Genomic DNA, 24,494 nt, shown 5'->3' with positions numbered 1-24,494 from the left:
AATTATTTATTTATTTTTAAATTTCATTTAATTAGATGATTTAGAATATTTTCCTATGGTTACAAGACTCATTTTCTTTACCTCCTCTTTCCCCACCCCCTTCCTGTATCTGATGCACAATTCCACTGGGTTTAACATGTGTCATTGATCAAGACCCACTTCCATATTATTAATATTTGCACTAGGGTGATCATTTAGAGCCTACTTTCCCAGTCATAGCCCCATCGACCCATGTGATCAAGCAATTGTTTTTCTTCTGTGTTTCTTTTCCCACATTTGTTCCTCTGCATGTGGATAGTGTTCTTTCTCATAGGTCTCTCCAAATAGTTCTGGATCATTGCATTGCTGTTAGTAGAGAATTACATTACATTCGATTTTACCGCAGTGTATCAATCTCTGTGTATAATGTTCTTTTCTGCTTCTCTCTCTGCATCAATTCCTGGAGGTCATTCCAGTTCACATGGAATTCCTCCACTTTATTATTCCTTTGAGCACAATAGTATTCCATCACCAACAAATACAATAATTTTTTCAGCCATTCCTCAATTGAAGGGCATCCCTTTGTTTTCCAATTTTTTTGCCACCACAAAGAGTGCAGCTATGAATATTCTTGTACTAGTCTTTTTCCTTATCTCTTTGGGGTACAAACGCAAATATGGCTGGATCAAAGGGCAGGCAGTCTTTTAGTGTCCTTTGGGCATAGTTCCAAATTGCCATCCAGAATGGTTGGATCAATTCACAACTCGACCAGCAATGCATTAGTGTCCAAATTTTGATGCATGCTGATGCATATTCTTGACGTTAATCTGGAATAGGGGCAGGATTTAGTTGAGATGAGGAGTTTAGACTATCTAAACTTCGCTGGAGGCCCCTCTATGGAAGGCAGAGCATTTGTTAAATTCTTAATAAATCTGTCCTTCAGATAGTTAAGAAAACAGTTTTGGGAGAGCTAGTGTGGAGCTGCTTCAACCAAGAGGAACTGCATCTCAAAATAGAAAGGGTAGAAACCTTGGGAATAATGTACCACACTATCTCAGAGATCTTGTTAGAATTTAGGCAAAGTAAGTACCCTATATTTCAAAGAACATTTCAGAGACAAAATCTGTAGGATTCCATGGTCTAACAATCCTAAAGCAAAGTAGGCTCAAAAAAGGAATGAGAAGTTTTTAAGAACTAAATTTTGATGATGCAATCACAAAATGATTCCTGAAAGAAGAAAATGAGAAGTATCTAAAGAGTCAGATATGGGTCTACAAAGACCTTATCAAGACCAGATTTAAGAAACAAAACATTTTATTGGTTTGTCTTTTTATGGTGATTTTATCCCCAGCCCTCACTGATTAAACATCTTAAAACAAAAAGGAATATTTAAACCAGAAATTCTTTGGAATGACTATCTCTGAAAATGTATATAATATTTTGCTTTAGTATTTTCTTGGCTCAAGAGGAAAGGTATGTTTTAATATCTTTTGTCCATTGTCAATTGACTTTTCATTTCATCCAACTTTAACTTTATTCCTTTTGGTTATTTTTTCATTTATGCTGTTGTCATAGTGTGTTTCTCTTGTTCTGCTTAATTTCACTCTGCACTCATTCTTACAAATCATCCCATATTTGTCTGAATTCCTCATTTTTGTAATTTCTTGCTACATGATTAATATTCCTTTGCTATTACTACTAGACTAGAGGTTACTTTTTAACTGTTCTTCTATTGATGGGCAACACTTTCCAGCTCTTGAAGAGTGTTACAATGATTATTTTGTGATACCTTTAGCTTTCATCTTGGAATTCCTGATTTCCTTCAAGATTCAACTAAAGATTACAGTCTATATGAGGCCTTTTCCTGGCTCCATATCTTTGAAGAGTGCTTTTTCCTTCTACTTCCTAATGTACCTTTATTTAATTTTTAAAAATTTGTTGATTTTATTTTTTCCAATTACATGTTAAAACAATTTTAAATCATTTTTTTTTATTGAGTCCCAAATTCTCTCTTTTCTTCCTTCCTTTCCTCTCTCCTTGAGAAGGCAAGCACTTTGATGGGCATACCCTCAATTTCCAATTCTTGGCCAGTACAAAAAGAGATATTATAAATATATTTGTACATATAGGTCCTTTCCCCTTTTTTTGAAAATCTCTTTGAGATACAGATCTAGTAATGGTATTGCTGGGTTGAGGATCTATTTAAAATGCATTATTAAAGGTTTTTGAGCAGAATGTAGTATGGTCAGACTGGAAGTTTAGAAATAAGTTTGGCAACAATATATAATGGGAGGGAGTATCTAGATGTATGGAGAGCAATTAGGATTTTCCTGGGCAAAAGGAGCTGAAGGTGTCTGTATACACCTCTATGTTTTGGTGTAGGAAGCCAGAAGGAGACAGATGTAAGAGAGGTCGATGATGGGGTACTTGACAAATTTGACATTCAGTTGGATGTATAGGAAGTAGGGGTTAATGAAAAGTTGAGTGCGACTCCTAGATTTCCTGGGTGACCACCTGTGGTGCCACCAAAAGAACAGGCAAGTTGCAAAGAATGTGGGGCAGAAGGGAAGTGAGATAATTTTTGTTTTGGAAATGTTGAATTTAATATAGCTCTGAAATATCCAGTTGATGTCCTTTAGGTAGTTGGAGATGGAGAACTGGAATTCAGGAGGGAAATTATGGCTGAATATGCAGATGTGAGAATCATATGGATAGAACTCATTGGGGAATATTTAACAGATATGTTGTAGAGATTTCTGTTTTAGGTCAGTAAGATGATTTCCTGAAATCCTTTCAAACTCTGAAGTATACTATGGTGATCTGATTTGAGTGTCTGTTTTTGGACTAGTATTTTTTTGATCTAAGAAATTTTTGAGAATAATCAGCATCTTTTTCTTTAGAATGTAAAGAGAATAACTATTGTCAGCTTGCAAAATAACATTTTAACAACTAGTTTTTAAATGACTTGTATTCTAAAATTTTAATTATTAAATAGAATATTTAACAATGTATACATTTAAATAAAGGAAAAAGTCAGGTTGTTTTGAGGGGAAGAATCATTAATATTATTCAGATATTTATAGCTTATTTTTACTCTAAGCAATAATTATATTAACTGTGTAATTATTATGTTGACTGAAGTATTAGTCATTTGCTATCTTACTTGGTACACAGTTCATGTTGACAGTTAGGTTTTCATGGATTTGGTGTTTTCTTGGGCAAAAATTTCTTTCTAGAAGAATTCTTTATTCATCTGTTTGGAGGCTAGCAAATGTTATAAAATACTCAATACCTATATAGTCCTCAGAGATGATTATAAGTGAAAAAAATCCCTAATACAGATGTAAATAATGTTAGATTTGGGGTACAATGTGAAATCTGTAACTTAGACTATTTTTTAACTTCCAGATGTATTGAGCAAAAATTTAAGCGCTGTCCTTCCTTGCCTACCACAAGTGTCATCATAATTTTTCACAATGAAGCATGGTCTACTCTGCTTAGAACTGTCCACAGTGTGCTTTATTCTTCACCAGCCATACTGCTGAAAGAAATCATTTTGGTAGATGATGCCAGTGAGGACGGTAAGAAAAAAATGCAATTAGATTATCCTTTATAAGATTGTGTGGGATTGGCTAAAATCTAAATAGAAATAGTTATCCACTGTTCAATTTACTTTCTCAGAGATTTGCTATCTTCTTCTGAATGACCTATATTGAAGGAAGATTGCTATCAGTAGGAATAAACATTTGAGTACTTGGAAGACCAAAGAAAAATTATAAAGTGTATCTTTCCTTACAACTTCAGGACTGTTTAAATATAATGAAACAAATGTTTTGGGGAAAAAATAATCAGTTTGGGGATGATTTCCTTCTTTCCAGGTTTTTCAATGGTTCCTGTGGGAGTATATAGTTTGGGAGAATACCCTAAATTTGTCTAAATGATAGCTGTAACTTTATGCAATCAGTCCACCTTTGTGATATTGGGCAAGTCACTTAATTTCTTTGAGCCTCCTCCTTTCATAGCTTCTTCATCTGATTAAAAAAATTGCTTGTTTAAATGGTCTCTAAAAGTTCTTCCAACTCTAGAAAATATCGGGGCTTATAATTATCTGTTGAAGACATGTTCAAGAAAGTAACTACCTGTCGATTGTGGAAGAAGTATAAAATATTATCCTTGCTTTCTGCTTGATTACATAATCTAATTGGGGAGATGGGATATAAAGATGTTAAAATTAAGGTACAATACAAGAGTTTAATAGCAATACATTCCAAAAAAGGCATAGCCAAACCAATAGTGTTAACTATGGAGTTAGAACCATGAACTGAAATGTTGTTCCACTGAAATCTAAATTTTCAAAAAAAATTTTAACATTGATGGGGAAATGCTTTTATGAAAGGAAACCTGCTATGATTGCTTTAAAAAGTTAGCCAAAAAATGGTAGCTGATGACTAAGGAGACTGATATTTTTAGGTCACTTAGATTAGGGAGTTCTAAGCTATAGTAGTAGGACAAAAGTATTGGGTGTATGTACCAAGTCCAGCACTAGCATTGGGAACCTCCAGTTGTGGGTAGCCATCAGACTGGCAGGTAAAAAGTTTCTAGTACAAATAAGTAGAGGGACCAGGCTTGTGAGTGGCTGTGATACTTTTAGCATGAGTTAGATTGGGAATCCTACCTTCTTCCCAAATAATAAATAAATGAGATATAATTCTTAAACACTTGTAATACAACTATTTGTAAATTCTTATTTTGTTAAAGTAGAACACATTTACAATTTTGTTTTCTTGACAATTTCTATTTCTGTTACTGGAAACCAGTTCTAATGTATTTAGAGAACAGTTTACATATGCTTAATTTTCTACTCCTTTTATTCCACAATCCCACTTCATGTTTTTAGGAGTTGTTTGTTGTTCTTTTTAATGAGAGATAGAATAAACAATTCAATACACATATGTGTTTTAAAATACATATTCTCCTTCTCCATGTTTTCATATCTCATTGATACAATTGTGAAAATTTAGAACTAATATAGGAAGGCAACATATAGCATTAGTAAGTAACCAAGAGTAAACTGTCTGAGAAGACTGGGGCAAATGTTTCTAAATAGAGACTATATTTGCTACAAAATTTGGTAATTTTTCCCATTACTTGTTTGTCTTAGTTTTTATCCAAGAGACCTCTCTTAGCTTGGATGACTAGTTTTTATAGTGGGCATATTTCTACATATTTCTTTAGTCTTAATAACATGTACTTTCTTACTAACTGTACCTTGGAAACTTCATTTTGCAAGGCTCCAAGTCTTAGTAGTTAATTCAGTGTTAATAAGTCTTCTGACAACCTATCTAGAGATCACTTTCTGGGAAGCCCTATTCCCAGAGTGCTGCAGTTCTGATTCCTTCATCAGGTTGGAAAAGTCACAAGGTTATTCTAGATTCTCTAATCATCCTTTTGCTCTAAGTCCTCTGTTTTGATCCCAATTTTAAAAAGACTTATTAGAATTTGCTCCTTTAATTCTAAATATATTTCATCTGTCATTTAGTAAAATCTCTTGATATCTAAACATTTTCTTCTGGCCTCATTTGAGAGCCATTCAACCAGCACTGAGCCCCTCTCATTTTTTTCCCCAAAAGCATTGGCCATTAATCTATATGAAAGATAGAGGAAAACTATTCTTTGTGTTTGTAGGTAAGTTAGAGCTAAAAAAATTTAGTGAGTTGATTTTTATTCGGCTGTGAAGAGTTGAATTGGAGAGTAAAACATTTGCTTTTTTTCCCTTGATTTGAAGGACTCTAATTATTAAAGCAATGTCTTAGGACTAGGGTTTTTTTTATTGTTTTGCATTATTTTGCATATCATTTGTATTTTTAAATTTATATTTCAGGTGTTTTATTTCTAAGTATTAAATGTGAAAAATAAATCCTTAAACATTAAATAGAATGTTTTTCTTACAGACTATTTACATGATAAACTAGATGAATATATTAAGCAATTTCAAATAGTAAAAGTTGTTCGACAAAAAGAAAGACAAGGTCTGATCAATGCCCGATTGCTAGGAGCATCAGTAGCAACTGCTGAAACACTTACCTTTTTAGATTCCCACTGTAAGTATCGATAATTAATTCTTCTAACATTAAATATTTTAAAGAGAATCTATTTTTCTTTATATCCTTTTCAAAAAAATTACCTAACTTGGGTCTTTCAGAGGGAATAACTAGTCTTGTTGACTCTTCTTTAGGACCAACCCCTCTACAAGGAAACTGATAGCCTTGACATCTAAGCTAAAGGCTTGACATACCACTTCGTCATATGGCACTCTGTTCCCTGTAGTGCTTGAACCGGCTACTATCCAGTCTATTCCAATAGCTAATCTTAACCTTTCTCTTAATGAGCTTTCATTTTTCAATGCACATTCTTCAGGAAATAATAATTCCTTTGTCTATATTATTTTTAAGATTTACAAAGCTTTCAAAGAAACTTCCCTGTCAATATCTTTATACATGATACTAGATTTGCATTCTTTCTCTCTTTCCTTACTTTACCAATGTTATGAAAAATATAAACTAATTACTAGTTGTATTTTTTTATAACCATCATCAACAATCTTGTCTTTGTGCCAAATTGCTTTTATCCTGAACCAGCTTTATTCTCTCATCTCTTCCAGGAGCATATGTTTTTTGCATTCTTTACTATTTTACTATTATCAATCTTGAATGTTTGAGTACACCTCTTCCTCCCTGCCTGCCTCCTTTCTAGATACTTATATTAACCCTTGGGTTTATGAATTCAGTACAATTTAAAGATCAATAATAATTCAGAGCATTTACATTAAGATCTTTTGTCTTTTAAGGAGCTTATTATGCCAACAACAACAACAAAAAAAACTCAGCAGTCAATTTTAAGTATATAGTAACATCCAAAATGTAATTATAGTATCCTTACTTTTTCTGCTTGATTAAAAAAACCTCTGATCTTTTTTGAAGTAATTAAAACCTTGTTCCCACCAGGTGAATGCTTTTATGGTTGGTTAGAGCCTTTGTTGTCAAGAATAGCTGAGAACTACACGGCAGTTGTGAGTCCAGACATTGCATCCATAGATCTCACTACATTTGAATTCAGCAAACCTTCTCCTTATGGGAGTAACCATAACCGTGGAAATTTTGACTGGAGCTTATCATTTGGCTGGGAATCTCTTCCTGATCATGAAAAACAAAGAAGAAAAGATGAAACCTATCCAATTAGGTGATTAACCAAATCTTATCTCTATAAATGTATACAGATGTGATTGATTTCTTCCACAAATATTTATTTGTGCTTGCTATACTTGTGTTATTCCTGATTTACAGGGTCACAAGATCATGGATTTATAGAGAGAATGGAGTTTTATAGTCATGGTTATGTGGTTATAGAGTCATTTTACAAATAAAGAAACATGGCTCCCCAAAGGGGAAGTGAATTGTTGAAAGTCACATCTCTAGCAAATGGCATGCAGAGCTGGTACTCAAGCCCAGATTTTCTGACTCCAAAATGTAGTGTTCATTTTTTTTAAACCCTTACTTTCTGTCTTAGAATCAATACTGTGTATTGGTTCTGAGGCAGAAGAATGGTAAGGGCCAGGCAATGGAGGTTGAGTGACTTGCCCAGGGTCACACAGCTAGGAAGTATCTGAGACCAGATTTGAACCTAGGATGTCCCGTCTATAGGCCTGCCTCTCAATCCACCATGCCACCCAGTTACCCCCTGTAATAGTCTTACCTGCCCTGCACTGCTGATCCAACTCAATAGTAGTAGTAAGTAATTGAAGCTTCTATCCAATATTGGGAAAGTGGGAAAATCATGTTTCCTTTTCTTTATATTATATGTCAGTGATTGGTGGTTATTTGATTTATTCTGCTTTGATCTTTATATCTTTATACATATTTGTATAAATAATAATGCAAATTTTGCATAATGATTTATCATGTATAAAGTCTTCTCAACCCTGTGATGTAGGTAATGTTAGGCATTAGGCCCATTTTACTCTGATGAGGAAACTGAGATTCAAAAGAGGGAAATAATTTGCTGGGACTTAAAGCTCATAGATGGTGTAGGTAAGACTTGGACCATGCTCTCATGCTATGATTGAAACATAGATGGCTAGTGAAAAGTAAGTGCATATAGCATCTTTGAATATTTCCTGCAAAAAATTGATTTTGAAGAGATTTTCACAATTATAATAGCTTTAACTTCTTTTTAGTTTCATTAGCTCTGAAAAAATTTGGATTTTAATTATTGTTTTATGTTGTTTTTAAATTTTCGTTTGCAGAACACCCACTTTTGCAGGAGGTCTCTTTTCTATATCAAAAAAATATTTTGAATATATTGGAACTTATGATGAAGAAATGAAAATCTGGGGAGGAGAAAATATAGAAATGTCTTTCAGAGTAAGTTTAGTGGAAATTAAATATATTAAGCATTTGGATATATTTGTGCAAATCAATTGATAATGGATTATAATGTATGTGTTGCATACACTTGAAACTTAAGTGCTAGAAATTTTGGAAGAAAAAACGTTTCTTTTAAAGACATAATTTGATATATTTATTTATTGCTGCAGAAGTACAGGAGAATATAGAATTAAGCCCCTGTGTTTGGGTAATAATCTCTATTAATGCACTTAGAACTAAGATAAATATCAAATTATTATGCTTCAGGAAATAAATTGATTGCCAAAGGAATCAGAATGGAAAGATGATTATATAAGATTTTAAAGGTTATATGACTCAGTTGTTTGAACAAAGCTAGCTATTTTCTGTGTAGATCTTAGAGTACTAACTCTCATATAAGAAGCAAAGTGGCAGCTCTGGCCCATAGTAAGCACTTAATGCTTTTGGTTGATTAGTTTCTCCTTGTGAGGTTTATTTTCAGTACTTGTCATGATTTGTTCTCACTTCTTCAGCTGGTGTGTTTAGGGAAATGGAAGAAGATCTGGACTTGGGTCTCCATTATATCGTTTCATAATGAGAGGGCCTTGGACAGACAATTTTACAGATCAGGAAGCCTTGGCTTCTTGTAAAAGACAGATAATAATACCTGCTCCACCTACCTCATAGGCTTCTTATATGGATCAAATAGGAAAATGTGAATGTTTTTCATAAATGGCAAAGCATCATATGATATAGAGACAATAATAAATCTTTTTTAAAAGTTCTTTATGCTTCATATATTTTAGTTGAAGATGTTCATATGAGTAATATTGGGTTATTATTTCATATTGAATTTTGCTATATTTATTTTATTAAATTTAATACTCATAATGGGAAGGAAAGGTAATAAGCTTATATGATGCCTACTATGTGCAAAGCACTGTGCTAAGTGCTTTTTAAAATAAATATCGTCTCATTTGTTCCTCATGAAACTCCTGCAAGGTAGATAATATTATTACCTCCATTTTATAGTTGAAGAAAGGAAAATAGAAGTTGGGTAACTTGCTCAGAGTCATAGAGCAAGTAAGTGCCTGAGGCTAGATTTGAATTTAAATTTTCCATCTCTAGGTCCAGCACTCTATCCATTGTATCACCAGCTGCTTTAGATTGTAAAGTTATAATTTAAGGACTTAAAAAAAAAACCCAGGAACAATGTTTTTTTCTCATCCTATGAAATTCTAGAACTACCTTTTACATCATAGAACTATAATTCACATGTTTACACTGAATGAACTAATATCAATATGTAAATCTATCTACTTATAAGGCTTTTTGCCAGCAATCATACATTAAAGTAGGATTCTATAATTAAAATTCACCTGTAAATATTTATTTATAACTAACTAGATTTATGAGTGCTTATTATTTAGGGTCTTTGGTCTAAGGAGACAAAATTTTAAAAAATGTAATGAAAAAAATATTTACATTGACAATTGAATCATTCATTAATACAAAATGTCATGGAAAAATATTTTGAGAATTTTCAACTTAAGTTGGGTATTTTTTTTTACAACTCATACATTACTTCCTCATGGTAATAAAAATAACAATTTTTTTACTGCTACATGATTTAAAAAAAAAGGAAACTAACATCTTGATCTGCTTAAGTTATTAAGCCTATGCTTCCATTAAGCATACCATTTATTTATGATAACCAGTTAGAGTTGTGTCAATGACTGGATGAAGAACCCTTTGTTTTTCTATTGATTATAAGTAGACCTGCTGCTAGATATGCCCCATGACATTATGTTTAGAGTGTTGAGCCTGAGATCAGGAATACTCGAGTTTAGGTCCTTCCTCTGACATTAACTATCTCTGTGACCAAGGACAAGCCACTTAATCACTTTGAAGTGCAGTTACTTTAGCTGAAAATGTGAACTATACCTGTAGAATCTATCTCAAGGGTTATTATGAGGCTCAAATAAGAGAACAGATATAAAGTATTTTTCAAACTTTAAAATTCTATACAAATACCCCCTGTTGATAGAGGAAATGCATAAATAAATGCATAATAGAATAATTTAGAAATTATATTTGTGAGGTTTTATATAAAACATCCAAAATAGAGTTGGAATTTTCAGTCCAACATAATGCAATGTTTGGTTACTGGCATATGGCTTTGTAGGTTGTTAGATGTTCATATTGATGTTCATTCAGTATAAACATGTGAATTATAGCTCTGTGAGTTAAACATGGATTATATATACTGCACTAAGCTAGACTCTGGAGGGAAACAAATAATTCTTGCCCTCAGAAAGTATATTTATATTCTACTGAAGACACTCAAAATATCCATGGATAAAATATATACATGCATGAAAGGGAAAAGAGAACTCTGACAAAAGATTAGGAAAATTTAAAGAGAGAGAGCACACAAACTTGGTAGGCAGGCCATTAGAGAAGAACTCATGGAGAAGATAGGATCTGAATTGATTTTTGTAGGAAGATTTCAGGTGAAAATGAAGAATGAATTGCAGTCATACAGAGACAAATGATAGAATGTTGAGTTTGGGAAATAGCTAACAGGCCAATTTGATAGGATTGTGGATTTCATGAAGGGACAACATGTGGGTAGCAGTCAGATTATACATAGTCTTGAATGTTTATCTGGACAGTAGGAAATCACTAAAAGTTTTTGATAAAAAAAAATAAAAATAAAAGTTTTTTATTCAAGTGACACTTTTAGGCCTATGCCTTAGGAAGAGTCATCTTGGGAATTCTGTAAGTAGTAATTGAGAGAGGGTAAATTGAGATTATATTACAAAAGACAATAGGTGATGAGGTACTAGGGTGGTAGCAATGGGAGTGTAGAGAAATGTAAAGATGCGAGAGAGAATGGAACTAGAATCAATAAGACTTGGACAGCAACTAAATAGGGGATTGAGGGAGAGGGAATAGCCAGGGATGACTGGGAGGATGGTGTTGCCCACCAGAGAAAAGGGGAATGTGAAGAAAAAACACGTTTAACATGAAAAGGACAAAGAATGTCCATTGACACAAAAATTTATAATTTTAAAATAAAAAATGTCCATCCTACTGTCTCTATTTTCTTTGCTTCGTGGATTAAAAAAATATTAGGTCAGTTGTTGCATCTTGGGTCTAAGAGGTATTCTTAAATTCTGATCCCTCTTGTATTAATGGGGAAATGTGTTCAGTTATAGACAGATTAAGTTTTGAGATATTCAGGAAATATCTTGACAGTGATGGTCCAATATTTTGGAGTTTAGGGGAGAGTTGAAAAGGAGTTGAAAAGGGAGTAGTGGTAAAAATGTGAGGGCAGCAAGTGTGATTCTACACAAGACAATAATATGAGAGGACTGCAGAATTAAATTATTTTGAACATGAGGGAGGCCAAAGTATGCTTATAGGAAGCAACTGAAAAAGGAGCCAAAGGGGAGGAAGATATTGAAGATAACAGAGGGAATGATTGAGGGGTCATACTCTCTGTGGAGTTATGGAGGGGTGGGACTAAGGGCATAGGAAAGTTTTGGCAAAGAGAAGGGAAACTTCATTCTCAGAAACTGGAACAAAGGAGGAGAGAACAGGTAATGAAAATGTAGAGAGGTTTTGTATGGAATAATTTAACTCAAGATGGATGACCTTCCAAAACAAAAAGCATGATTAGTTGCCACTAGAGACTGGATTATTTTGTAAAAAATGATGAAAATGACTTCAAGAAGATGGCATCATTTTGGGAGAATAACTCCATTTGTGAAGTGGGATGTCCATCTCCCCCCTCCCTTCCATGTATGGTTTTTGACAAAAGGTTAGAGATAAAGTTGAAAACCACTTTGATTTTTATTTTACATTTAAATTCTTCCAAATACTGTGAATTTATACAAAATATCATTAATTATCAGGTATGGCAATGTGGTGGGCAGTTGGAGATTATGCCTTGCTCTGTTGTTGGACATGTTTTTCGCAGCAAAAGCCCTCATACATTTCCAAAAGGCACTCAGGTGATTGCTCGTAACCAAGTTCGTCTTGCAGAAGTCTGGATGGATGAATTTAAAGAAATATTTTATCGAAGAAATACAGAAGCAGCAAAAATTGTCAAACAGGTAGGTTTTGTGGGAAAAATTGAAGTTGCACACATCAGATTCAGTATTGAAATCTTCCTAACCACAAATTGTTATATAAAGATGCTTTTTAAAAAAACCCAGTCAAATGCATCATTGCTTCATTTATAGAAAGACAATTTTAAAAGAAGTGTTTTTTTTTACTTTAACATATTGTTAGATTTTTAAATCTTTTTTCTTTATGCAAAATAACTGGAATCAGCATTTCAGAGTTAGTGTAGCATGGCAAAGATATAGCATGTTCGCAACATTATTATCTTTTCTCTTACTCAAACTGCAGAGTTCAAACACTGATGAACATATATAGTGAATTGCACATATCCTAAGTAGTCACTTCCAGTTGAGAAGTTTCAAGAATAGCATATTTTCTCTTCAAAAGTCCCTCAAACTTTGTGACAAAGTTTTCACATATTGAATTTGACACCATAGTTTCAATTTAATTCATCAAAAGTTATACTTTTACTACATACACAGTATTGTTCTAGGCACTGGTAGAAATATAAACATTTATGAGACAGGACACTTGCCTCATGGATCTAATGGACTAGTAGAGAGATATGAACAAATTAGCCTTAGCCATATCGCTGCACATCCATTTCATGCTTAAATAAATGCAGCTACCCAATATAAAATTGAATGCTTAGCAAACTAAACTATATATCTTGGATCTGCTTAGATTGCTCAGATCTCTTTGAGATATGATAGATGAGATATCTTTGAGTTGTGATGATACTTGTTTTTTATTAGATTTTTTTTTTGGTGGGGAGAGAGAACATATCTATGCTTAAATAAATACTTTGAGTAATAAGATTTAATATAAATTTCTTTTTTCTACTATCCTTCAAAGACCTCTGCATGTTGATTAGCTTCTAATCCTACTATTTTGGCATTCTTAAATGTAAATAGGAGGGAGTTAGAGTCTATAAATGCTTTTATTTATATCTAGTGAAGTGTGTATTTCATTGATCTTACTAAAAATTACTTTATAGATAAACCTGATAAATTATGGCCACTCCAAATTTAATTCACTTGGTCTCAAAAGCTCCATTCAAATTCCAACAGTATCATTTATCTGTCACTTGACTTTAGGCAAATCATTTCCACAAGCTGTTAAATAAAGGGGAGTAGGCCAATTTATCTGTAAGGTCCCTTCCATCTCATACTCTACACATTTTAGTGAATGTCTTTGGTTGAGAGTTCTGTCACTTTTAATAGTAGAGCAAGCATTGTCATGATTTTGCAGTCACTGAAACATCATAGATTTCTTCAGTGAAGACAGATTGTCAGCTAGACGCCAGTTAGTGCAATTAATCTGAATCTCAATGGTAGCCCAGAGTTTTTGAGAAACCAAAAAAAGAATATTTTAAAATTTAAAATTAGTTCTACATTCATATAAGATGTCCTATAGGGTTTTTTTAAATTGTTTTTCATATCTTCCTGCAGAAAGCCTATGGAGATATTTCAAAAAGACTTGATATAAGACACCGTCTCCAATGTAAAAATTTTACGTGGTATTTAAACAATATTTATCCAGAAATATATGTGCCAGATCTTAATCCTGTAATATCTGGATATGTAAGTATTTTCTTTTTTCCTCATTGAATACTCATTAAACCCATTCAGACACCCTTCCAATTCTGAAATTTTGTGGGTTTTTTTTTGACTGATTTGTTGTTGACCATGGAACAGGTACCCAGGAATGTTGACCTTGTTGATAGGTTACTTAAAAAGAAAAATTTATAATTAACAATCTGGCGTTTTTTCATTCACATTGTTTTTTATCTTAATTGAACTCATATATAAATAATTTCTTGAATTTTAAATATGATTAATTTGGGGAAAATTTTTTTTCAGATACAAAATATAGGCCGCCATTTATGTTTGGATGTTGGAGAAAACAACCAAGGTGGCAAGCCACTAATTATGTATACATGTCATTTTCTTGGAGGAAATCAGGTAAAGGGCTACATTAAAGAATGTATTGTCCATATCAGCATATGTATATTTGTGTAAATGAAATATTGCTGCTTTTTCTCTATAGCCTAATATTTCATGATCAGGATCATATTTTGCTTTGGGCACTATCCATTTTGTGGATATGTGAATTAAGATAAAATTAGATCATTTGTATTTGAAGTATAAGGAATATACTGTTTTACATATTGCTTCTTTGATCATAGCAGCAGCTTGTACCTATATAACTTGCTTGCCCATCCATCCTGCAGAAATCCCAAATGAGAAAATAACTGAGATTAATCCATTCCATTTTTATTAATATTATAGTTCACTTTTTAAAATACTTTATTAGTAATGGCTTATTAAAGTTATTCTTGTTATCATGAAACTAGTAGAAAATTACAAAGACTGGGTTTTGAAGGAAATTATCCTATGCAGAAATTGGGTAAACTTCTATTTATTGAGGAAAATGAAGACAGAAAAACTTTGTAAAAATATATTCACTAATTTTTTTCTCCATGACCTTTGTAGCTGTTAGCAAAATTGTATTATCTCTTTGGGCATGCAAGGAAAATGTTTGTAATGTCTAGTTTAAAAAGTGTGAAGCTTTGAAAATGTGAGACCTAAAGAGATAAAAGTTCTGTCTTTTCCCCTCAGGACCACCCAGTTTTCCTCTCATTCAACTTACCTTAACCTGGTTTGGCCCTAGTCCCCATCTCTTGATACCAGTGAATCTAATATAGCTGAGAATAAATTTTGAAGAGACTAAGGAAAACAATTAGTCAATGATGAACCCAAGAATGGAAAACCAGGAATTGATTGCCTCAGCATTACCTTTTTCACCTTGCATTCCCACCTCATTTTGTTGTTGTTGTGCAGTCATTTTAGTCCTGTCTTGACTCTTCATAATCCCATTTGTGGTTTTCATGGCAGAGACACTGGAGTGGTTTGCCATTTCTTTCTCCAGCTCATTTTACAGATGAGGAAATTAAGGCAAACAGGATTGAACCATTTGCCCATAGATTAGATAATAAGTGTCTGAGACCAGATTTGAACTCAGGAAAGATGTCTTACTCAATTTTGGCCCAGCACTTTCATTTTAGAAGATATAAATAATTAATATATTTAAAAATCAGGTTGTTACGTCAACTACAATATGATGCACTAAAAATCATCATTTTAAAAATGTTTTGAATGCCTTTATTATTGCTTAATATCCATTTTTTTTTCATTTGTAGTTAAGCTCAGATTTTCAGGATCTTCAGAATATATTATTCCATTCCTTCCTATTGGTGGGTGTAGGAATTCCTTTCCTCTGTATTTGAAAATATTTCTTGATTGCTTGTAGAATTTGTTGTTTTGAATTGAATGATTAAATCAAATCACCATATGTCTTGAGTTGCAGATTCTTACAGTTGACATTTTAACTTCTTTGTTCAGAAATTCTGGGAAATTTTCTCTTGCTTTATGGTGCTTAGGTTTTTTGATTTGTGTTCTTTTGAGAGACCAAGACTTTTTTACTTTTTTCTTTCTTTTAAAAAACCCTTACCTTCTGCTTTAGAATCAGTACTAAGTATAGTTTTCAAGGCAGAGGAATAGTAAGGGCTAGGCAACTGAGATTAAGTGACTTGCCCAGGAAGTTTCTGGGGTCATATTTGAGGCCAAGACCTCCTGTCTCCAGGCCTGGTTTTCTGTCCACTAGGTCACCGAGCTGCCCCTAGGAACCTGTATTTCTTGGTTTGTCTCTCTCTATCCTGTCTTCAGTAGTAATAAGTTTTGCTTTAATAGAGGGCACGTTTTCTTTTAATATTATTGGGGTATGGGTATTTTTGCTTTTCATCCTTTACTTCTGTATACTTGCATTCCTAATCAGTTGTCCTCTTTTTTGTTTCTTTTGGTGACCATCACATATTCATATTCTATTCTGCCCATTATTTTTATTGTGCAGGTCGTAAATTCTGCTCTTACAAATCCGTGTTCTCCTCAAAACCCACAGGGTCCTCTTGTTTCATCACATGTTGGATTATTTTCCTTTATTTTGCAATATTTATTCATTGGTATCTGAACACATTTACTAGATCTGGAGGTCATATTTCCTTCTGCTATTAATATTTTCCCTTTTGGCTTATATGCTTATGCTCAAGATCTTTGAATTTTTTTACTTCTGAGATCTTTGGGAATTTTATGATTTTTCTACCTTATATATTCCTGATTTCTGATGATAATTCCCTTTGGGACTAGATCTCTCTGTGTCAAAGAGTCTCCTGTTGTGCTAGGTAATTTGTGATTCACTAGCTTAGCCCTCTGCACCAAAATGAGTTTGAGGAGAATAACCCAACTTGATTCTGGGTTCTTTTTTTTTTTTTTTTAAGATTAGTGGAATACTGTTCAGCCCACAACATAGAATTCTGCTGGGTTCCTTCTGTTCCTCAGTTCTCTGGTCTGACAGTACAGAATTCACAGATGTGCTGATGCTATTGCAACTTGGGCCAATTTCTGTCATTTGGAGTTTGTCTCTCTGAGTTTGTGTGGATATGTGTTTGCAGTTTAGCCTTATTTCAAGCCTGGACTTGTGTTTTGCCTCTTTCTTTCTGTTCTTCCATTCTCCCATAAAGATTTTTGCATCACGGTGGTGCTTAAATGAGGAGGAGGAGGTGGGGGGCTGAGACATGGAATTGTATATTTTGTAAGTCCATGGGTCTGGCTGCCTAAGAAAACCTTGCTGCCATGGAACAGTTGCAGAGAGAGTCCAAGTCAGGCAAAGTTCATAGATTTTATTACCTTTTAGGGGGTTCCTGACTTTGGAGACTTTAGACCTACAAAGACATCTGAAGTTGTTTTATCTCTGGTGTACAATCTCTGTTTCAGAGAGGTTTTGAGAGTACATGAGATTCAGAGAAAATGCCTAGTTCTCTATCTTATTGGTCATGTGACCCAGAAGTTTTCTAAAATTAATTCTTTTATAAAAGAATGTCAGATATTTTTCCACAGTCCTCTTGATCTTAATTTATGCTATCCATTCCAATTAGATTATTTACTGATTGTCAGAACGTGATCCCTATTTTCCTTTTTTCTGCAGTTTTGATACATGAAGTTCTTTCCACATGGAATATCCTTTTCTTCCTCCTTTCTTCCATCCTAAATTAGTTCAGATGATAGTTTCTTTAAGAATCCTCCCTAATCCTTTCTTTCCTTACCCAGAAGAAATTTTTCCTTCCTCTGAACTCCCAAAGAGAGGCACTTTGTATTCTTAAGGCATGAAAGATATCTTGTCTTATCTTTTAACAAAACTGCTCATGATGGTTCAGTCCTGTGACTTGAGTTCCTGTAGGGAATTTTGGGTAAAACTTGCTTCAATCAGCACAGTTCAGCAACTCCTATTTAAGTCATGGTGTTAAAGCAGGCTGTCTTAACCTTTTTTTGTATCATGAGCCTGTCTGGCAGTCAATAAAGCCTATGGACTCCTCTTCATAGTAATGTTTTTAAGTGCATAAGATAAAACACAGGTTTATAAAGGAAGTCAATTGTATTGAAATATAGTCTCCAGAGTGTTTAAAAAAATCACAAATGCTAGGCAAAGAGCTCCTATAATGATGCTTAGGATATTGAAATGGCAAGCCTTGAGACCAGGTCTTTCTTACTTCAACTGATTATTTACTTATCTATGCTACTGCCCCTCAATACCCCCATATAGGCAACTACAACAAAAAAATCCCTCTTTCAAAAGCACAACCAGTATTTTAAGCCTTTCAGAGGCCCTATAATATAGTAAACAGAGGACCTGATAGGAGGCAAGAAGGGATTAAATCCTACCTAATTTAGATGCTTATTAGCTTTGTGACTCTGGCCCAAGTCACTTAACATTCACTTTCCTTATTTGTAAAATGAGAGGATTGGACTCAGAAGTCACTAAAGCCCCTTCCAGCCACACTTGTATTATTTTGTCATTCTAGTTTTGCCTTAATGAAAAGAAAGCACTTTTCCAATCAGTTGAAAAGTTAATATGATTAATATGGAAACGTTTTTTTTACCAAATAAGTGGAAACAGACATGAAAATTAAAAAACCAGAACTACTTGAAAAAGTGGCAATTTGGGGGCAGCTGGGTTGCTCAGTGGATTGAGAGCCAGTCCTAGAGACCGGAGGTCCTAGGTTCAAATCCAGCCTCAGACACTTCCCAGCTGTGTGACCCTGGGCAAGTCACTTGACCCCCATTGCCTAGCCCTTACCACTCTTCTGCCTTGGAGCCAATACACAGTATTGACTCCAAGACGGAAGGTAAGGGTTTAAAAAAAAAAGTAGCAATTTAAAAAAATATTTTTTATTGATCTCCTTTGTTTCTTTAACACAGATTTCCCAATCTCTCCCTCTCCCAGGAATGAATCTATCATATTATGTAATAAATTACTTATTAAGATAAATATTTCTTAAAGTAAGAATCATAAAGAAGAAAAAAATTAGCAAAACTCATTAGTATATCAAAAACCTGTATCATGTAGAATTTTCGATAGCCATAGGACCCTTCCTCCCACCCAACTTCTTCTTTTATTGAGGGCCAAGCTTGTGTTTTGTCATTTTATAATATACATTTTTTTAAAAGTTTTATAGTTCTACTTATATTTCTGTCATAAATGTGTCTATCATTTCTTTGGCTTTCTTTACTTTCCAAGTTTCTCTGTATTCATCATTGTTACAGCATAGGAAATTCCATTACATTCTCATGCCATAATTTTTTTGCCATTTATTAAATGGTAGGCATCAAGTTTTGCAAGGTTTTTGCTAATAAGTGTGGACAGGATATTTTTAAATGAAAGATCAACAAATGTTTTGTGGGTGTTGGTGCTGCACCAAGAATTCACTTGTTTTTTAGGGTTCTGTTCACCATCGTCCAACTTTCTCATTGGTCTTCCTATATCTTAGGATTAAAATAATATGAACCAGATATTACCTCCCTTGAAAGGGATCCATGTTTGTTATGGTCTGATTTAGATTATATCTTCTTTTGTAATATAATTGTTAAGATTTCTTGTAAATGGTATGTTCTCAATCACATATTTTACTGGATTATTTATGTAGTTGAGAAATAAAAGGAGAGGAAAAGGATCATTGAATCTTAGGAATTGAAGAGATGTCAGAAGTTACATAAAACAATTCCCTTGTTTTATAGATAAGGAAATTTAAGATAGCAAAGATATCTTGAGAAATATCTTAAATTTCAGATACTAAACTATGAAGAAATTACAGATAAGGAAATTGAATTAAATTTATCTAGTTAGTGAGGAAACGAGGTAAGTTAGAACCCAAATCCCTTGACATCTTGCTTGGTCACAAAATAAGCTGGTGATTTAAAATAGGCTTATTTTTATTTAAAGTACTTTGTTCTGCAATGGAACCATCATTCTTATGTCACTGCTTAGTATCTAATAGAATTCTTCTTTTCTCTATAGTATTTTGAATACTCTGAACAGCATGAAATTAGGCATAGCATCCAGAAGGAGTTATGTCTTCATGCTCTTCAAGGCCCGGTTCAGATGAAGGCATGTAGCTACAAAGGTCAGAAAACATTTACCGTTGATGAACAAAAATGGGAAATTCGAAAGGTATTTGTTAATTTATTCCTTTGTGGAATTATTTTTGTTAGTCTCCAAGCATTTACACAATAGGGGAAACTGTGAAATATCTCTTTATTTATAATACCCATGAGAAATTTTCTACCATATCAATTACTATGCTGGTGTCACCACTACTCATAAAATGTTTTAGACATATTTTTGTTATTGCTACACTGATAAGCTTACACAATTTTTCTACCCATGTTTCTATTTCATTGTACTTTCTATCAATATCTACATACCTTTTAATTTATGAAGTTCACAACCTCAAGATGTATTCTGGTAAATATTTTCTGTATGCTTAGAGGCAATACTTTGATATTTTATGCATCCTTCTTGATTTTTTTCTCTTTCAGATAAGAGAAAAAAATTCATTCTTGCCTTTGAATTACTTGACAATTTTTCATTTTCCTGGGCAAGGTTCAGTTCAGACCTTTTAAATGATTATGATCCTTGGTTAGAATACAGTAACACATTTGTGGATCATTAAATGAAATAAAAGCAACTTAGAATGATTAAAAGGATTCTGTTTTCAAAGTTAGAAAGGTTGCTAATAAAATTCTATTCTCTACTTTCTCATTCGCCATGGCAGCCAGGTGCTTTGGTCCGAAAGGCATTTTCAAAGACAAATTATGCTAAATGTTTCAACACCAATTTGTTGTAGACTGGGTCAGTTAACCAACCTCTAATTACAAGAAAGCCCAACCAATGATAATCCTGAGAAAGACCTTCTCTGTCTCCTTACAGAGAAATCATCCCAACTTACATAAAATAGGTGCCATTCTTACTAAACTCACGTACTTAGTAATAAACGCCTTTTCTCCTTTATAGTTTGATGTGCCTTTTTAAAGCCATCTATAGAATTAGACTCTAACATGAAAGTCTAAATCAATAATCTTATGTAAAATAAATTCATTATTTCAGGGATAGTATAAAAAGACTTTTAAAAAGTCAAGCCTTAAGGATATATAATTTAATTGATACTGCATTCTCCTTCAGATACATTTCCTTGATTATCTGGTCCTAGAGTTGCTAAGATTTTTTTTAATTCTTTAATATAATACCTTCATGTACATTTTAGGATACTGTAGTGATCAAAATGATACAACTCTAAAGTAACTGAGGAACCACAAAAAATATTTGTAAAAGTTTTTATGTTATGCTAGAGAGCAAATGAGGCAACATACCTAAGAGTGATGTGAGATTCACTGTTTTGCCACAAGAAGAATTTGAAATTTGTTTGTTCTTTGATCAGCATGAAACTGAATGTCTCTTTTCTTATCTTCATCCCAGGATCATCTACTATATAATCCATCACTACACAGGTGTCTTACGGGAAATGGAGAGCATCCAAGCTTGGTGCCATGTAATCCATCAGATGTATTCCAGAAGTGGGATTTTGTCCATCAAGCATAAGTGTTACTTAGAGTTAGGGAATTTAAAAAAGAGGTATACTTTCTTATAAAACTGTGACTAGGCATACACTGTAGTTTTGGGAAATTATGCAAAAGCAGCTAAATATAACTTATTCCAAGTGCATTTTTCCTTATTTATATCTTTAAATGTGCAAGTGGCATCACTGCTACAGGAATCCCTTAAGGTTCTGTTTTAAAGCACAATAATAACTAGTAATACCAAAGACTATTTTTTCAGATGTCCAGGTTTAGGGAAGAGATGTTTACAGTATGCTGAAAGTTAATTTGCAGAATAAGGTGGTGTTTGTGTGTCATATCTTTAAACAAAGATGTATACAGATATATGCATACTCTCACAACTTAAAGATATATATTTCCTCAAATTTCTGGGGAGGGTAGTATAGATTTGATACTGTATTTTTTTAATGACTTAAAAATTGATCAATGAAGGTCAAGTATTGACCTTTATATATGGTGTGCAAACCAGGAAAATTTGTAGTCTAGGATTTATATTTTTATTTAAAAATGCCAGTAATTGATTTTTGCCTTTGTCTGGCAAGTGTTTCAGTAAAAGTGACATCGCATGAATAAGGTGGTAGAGGAATATTTTTAGCATTTCAGAGTCTTGGCAGATTTTTAACACTAATGTTTTCAAGTCCAGTGCCGATTCCTCTTGAAGCACTTATGTCTTCCTTAAATGACCTGTCTTAAATAACCTTACTGTGTTTTCCTTAAGCAACATTTTTAAAAAAATTTTCATAAATTACTTTCTATGGAAAAGGTGCTTTCTAATGTTGATGTCTTTTTCTACTATAATTCATTAATCTTGTATGTTTGTGAAATTTAAATTCAAATGCAAAATTCACAAGTTTTTTGAACACTAGATTTTATTTGCTACTGAATACTGGTTCAATTACAAAATGTCCTTTTTATCCCTTTTTTTCTTATAAGAAAATCTTTATTTCTTTTTGTCTACTGGAAAACACAATAAAGAAATCCTCAATACAACTCTTTTAATTTTGTGACTTTTTCTTGGCTGGATTAAATATTTAAAATGATAGAGGGGGAAGGGTCCCCCCAAATGAGATTTTTTTTGCTATGCTTTTGTAGTTTGAAGAATCATTAAATATGAATTTTGATAAATTCAGAATTATTTTGGTAGGTTGGGGTCGCATCCATATGTAGGGGACGATAGGTATAATAAAAGGGTAAGAAGAATCTATATTCAATTATAGTTTCTAGAACTGGTTTCTATATTATATCCAGAAACTTAATTTAACTCTTGTTTAAATTTTTATTGGTTTAAAGTGGAGAGGGTAATATAAAAATGGTAATGACTAATGCTATCTATTGCACTTTTGAGGGGGAAAGGTAGGTACATGGATATATCTATATTTATTTTGAAAAAGTTAGATACTTTACTTAAACCATTTGTCTTCCTTAAATAGCTTTTTAACGTAGTGATCACTGTTTATATTCTTTAGGCAATATTTTTAAATACTTCAAAATTTCAGTGGATCTACAATCTCACTAATATACTCTAATGCACTATGGATTGCAACCCATCCTCGCCTCCTTCTGCATGATTCTTGTCCATGTCCTCCTATAATTCCTTCATGCATGTCCACTTCATATGTTTTCCAGTACTTAACACAGTACCTGGCACATAGGTGATTTATAAGTGTTTATTTACTGACTGACAGAAGATGTTCCTTGAGGTTTCTTGAAAACACTTTTTATCATTGCTGTTATCATTGACCTGTCTATTTGTTATACATTACTCTTGCTATGTGTTCAGCCAAGTTTAAGCATTTATCAAAGGTGACTCAAAAATGTGCTTACTAATATCAGTCTTTTTCTGTCACAGTTCATTACTCATATTTTTGAGGTGTGAATTAAAATATAAAATCTTCTGAGTGCTAAATGTTGTTTGCCACTGATTAAGTTAATGTAGGGTTATGATCAAGGCATTTTAATAGAAGATATATTAAAACTCACCAATTTTATTTTAATATTATTCGTATATTTTGTTTTTCATTTCCTTCATTACCAAATATATCCCTCTTTACTGCTCAGAAAGCCATCCCTTTTGACAATTTAACTCCCTTGATCCAGAAATACAGTGGCTACTTGTAGACTTGATGGTAATACTTTTCTTCATGGAAGCTTTAATCTGTTGTGTTTTTCTGATATATGGGCAGTTTGCCCCTCCTTAGGTAGTCTCATTTGCTAACACCCAATCAACTATAGTTGTATAGCAGCTCAAACTTCCAAACGTGAGATTCATTCCTCTCAGCTGCTCCAACTCCAGGAAGACACCATAATGCCTACCATCACAAAGATTTAAGATGGCAAAAAAAAAATCCAAAAAACCAACCAAAACATCAATCATGTCTGGCAGTATATACTATAGTAAAGAGATTATAAAGAGTTGAATTTTTATAAGAGTAAGATTGAGAGGATTGGAAATTGTCTCCAAAGTGCTAGGCTTAAGATTTGGCTTAAGGAACCCTGGAGAGTGTTCTGGAATGCAGTGGGCTGAGGAGGAAGGAGTTTGAAGGAACAACTGCCACTTCCTGTTCTAAGCTAGGGGAGGAAGAGCTGCTTCTGGATGGACTCAGCCATGTTGGGTCCACTCTTAGCAGATTTTGGAGCCAACTTTTGGGAGAAATAACTGAACCAGAGTCTGAGGATTATAGCCAGGTAGCTTAGTCAGCTTTTGGGGAACGTCTAGCTAGAAACAGGGAGATGGTAGTATAGCTTGGAAGAACAGAAGTGTCTTTCATGAGAGGGACTTAGATTGTTTTATGTTTAATCCTCACATCCTAACCTTGATTTCTAATAAATAGAGAAACTGTTTTCCCTATAACACAGTCCCTAAGGCTTTTGTGTGTACTGGCCTAGTGGGGGAAAGTGAACCTGCTTTCCTTTCACAAAAGGGAAGCTGAGTTACCAACAGACAACAACTGGGTATCTAGAGAGTTCCCAATTA

At 33.4% G+C, this 24,494-nt stretch overlaps 1 protein-coding gene across 2 annotated transcripts in view; it reads left to right on the top strand.

Annotated features, from left to right (window-relative positions):
• GALNT3 (polypeptide N-acetylgalactosaminyltransferase 3) overlaps positions 1–22,510 on the top strand; it is a 30,252-nt gene extending 7,742 nt beyond the window's left edge. The window contains exons 2-10 of one of the 2 annotated variants that reach the window (XM_056797216.1): positions 3,388–3,560; positions 5,931–6,080; positions 6,984–7,218; positions 8,282–8,399; positions 12,302–12,502; positions 13,964–14,095; positions 14,375–14,476; positions 19,923–20,075; positions 21,381–22,510. In XM_056797216.1, the coding sequence (XP_056653194.1) occupies positions 3,388–3,560; positions 5,931–6,080; positions 6,984–7,218; positions 8,282–8,399; positions 12,302–12,502; positions 13,964–14,095; positions 14,375–14,476; positions 19,923–20,075; positions 21,381–21,503 (1,387 nt within the window). In that variant the 3' untranslated portion in view covers positions 21,504–22,510. The remainder of the gene's footprint in view (positions 1–3,387; positions 3,561–5,930; positions 6,081–6,983; positions 7,219–8,281; positions 8,400–12,301; positions 12,503–13,963; positions 14,096–14,374; positions 14,477–19,922; positions 20,076–21,380) is intronic. The other variant, XM_056797217.1, reaches the window with a different exon arrangement.
• The last annotated feature ends 1,984 nt before the right edge of the window (positions 22,511–24,494 follow it).

The sequence above is a fragment of the Monodelphis domestica genome, chromosome 4 (assembly GCF_027887165.1).
Source record: "Monodelphis domestica isolate mMonDom1 chromosome 4, mMonDom1.pri, whole genome shotgun sequence".
Lineage (NCBI taxonomy): Eukaryota > Metazoa > Chordata > Mammalia > Didelphimorphia > Didelphidae > Monodelphis > Monodelphis domestica.
Note: the sequence above shows the minus strand (reverse complement) of the source record. Positions and strands in the feature narration are given on the sequence as shown.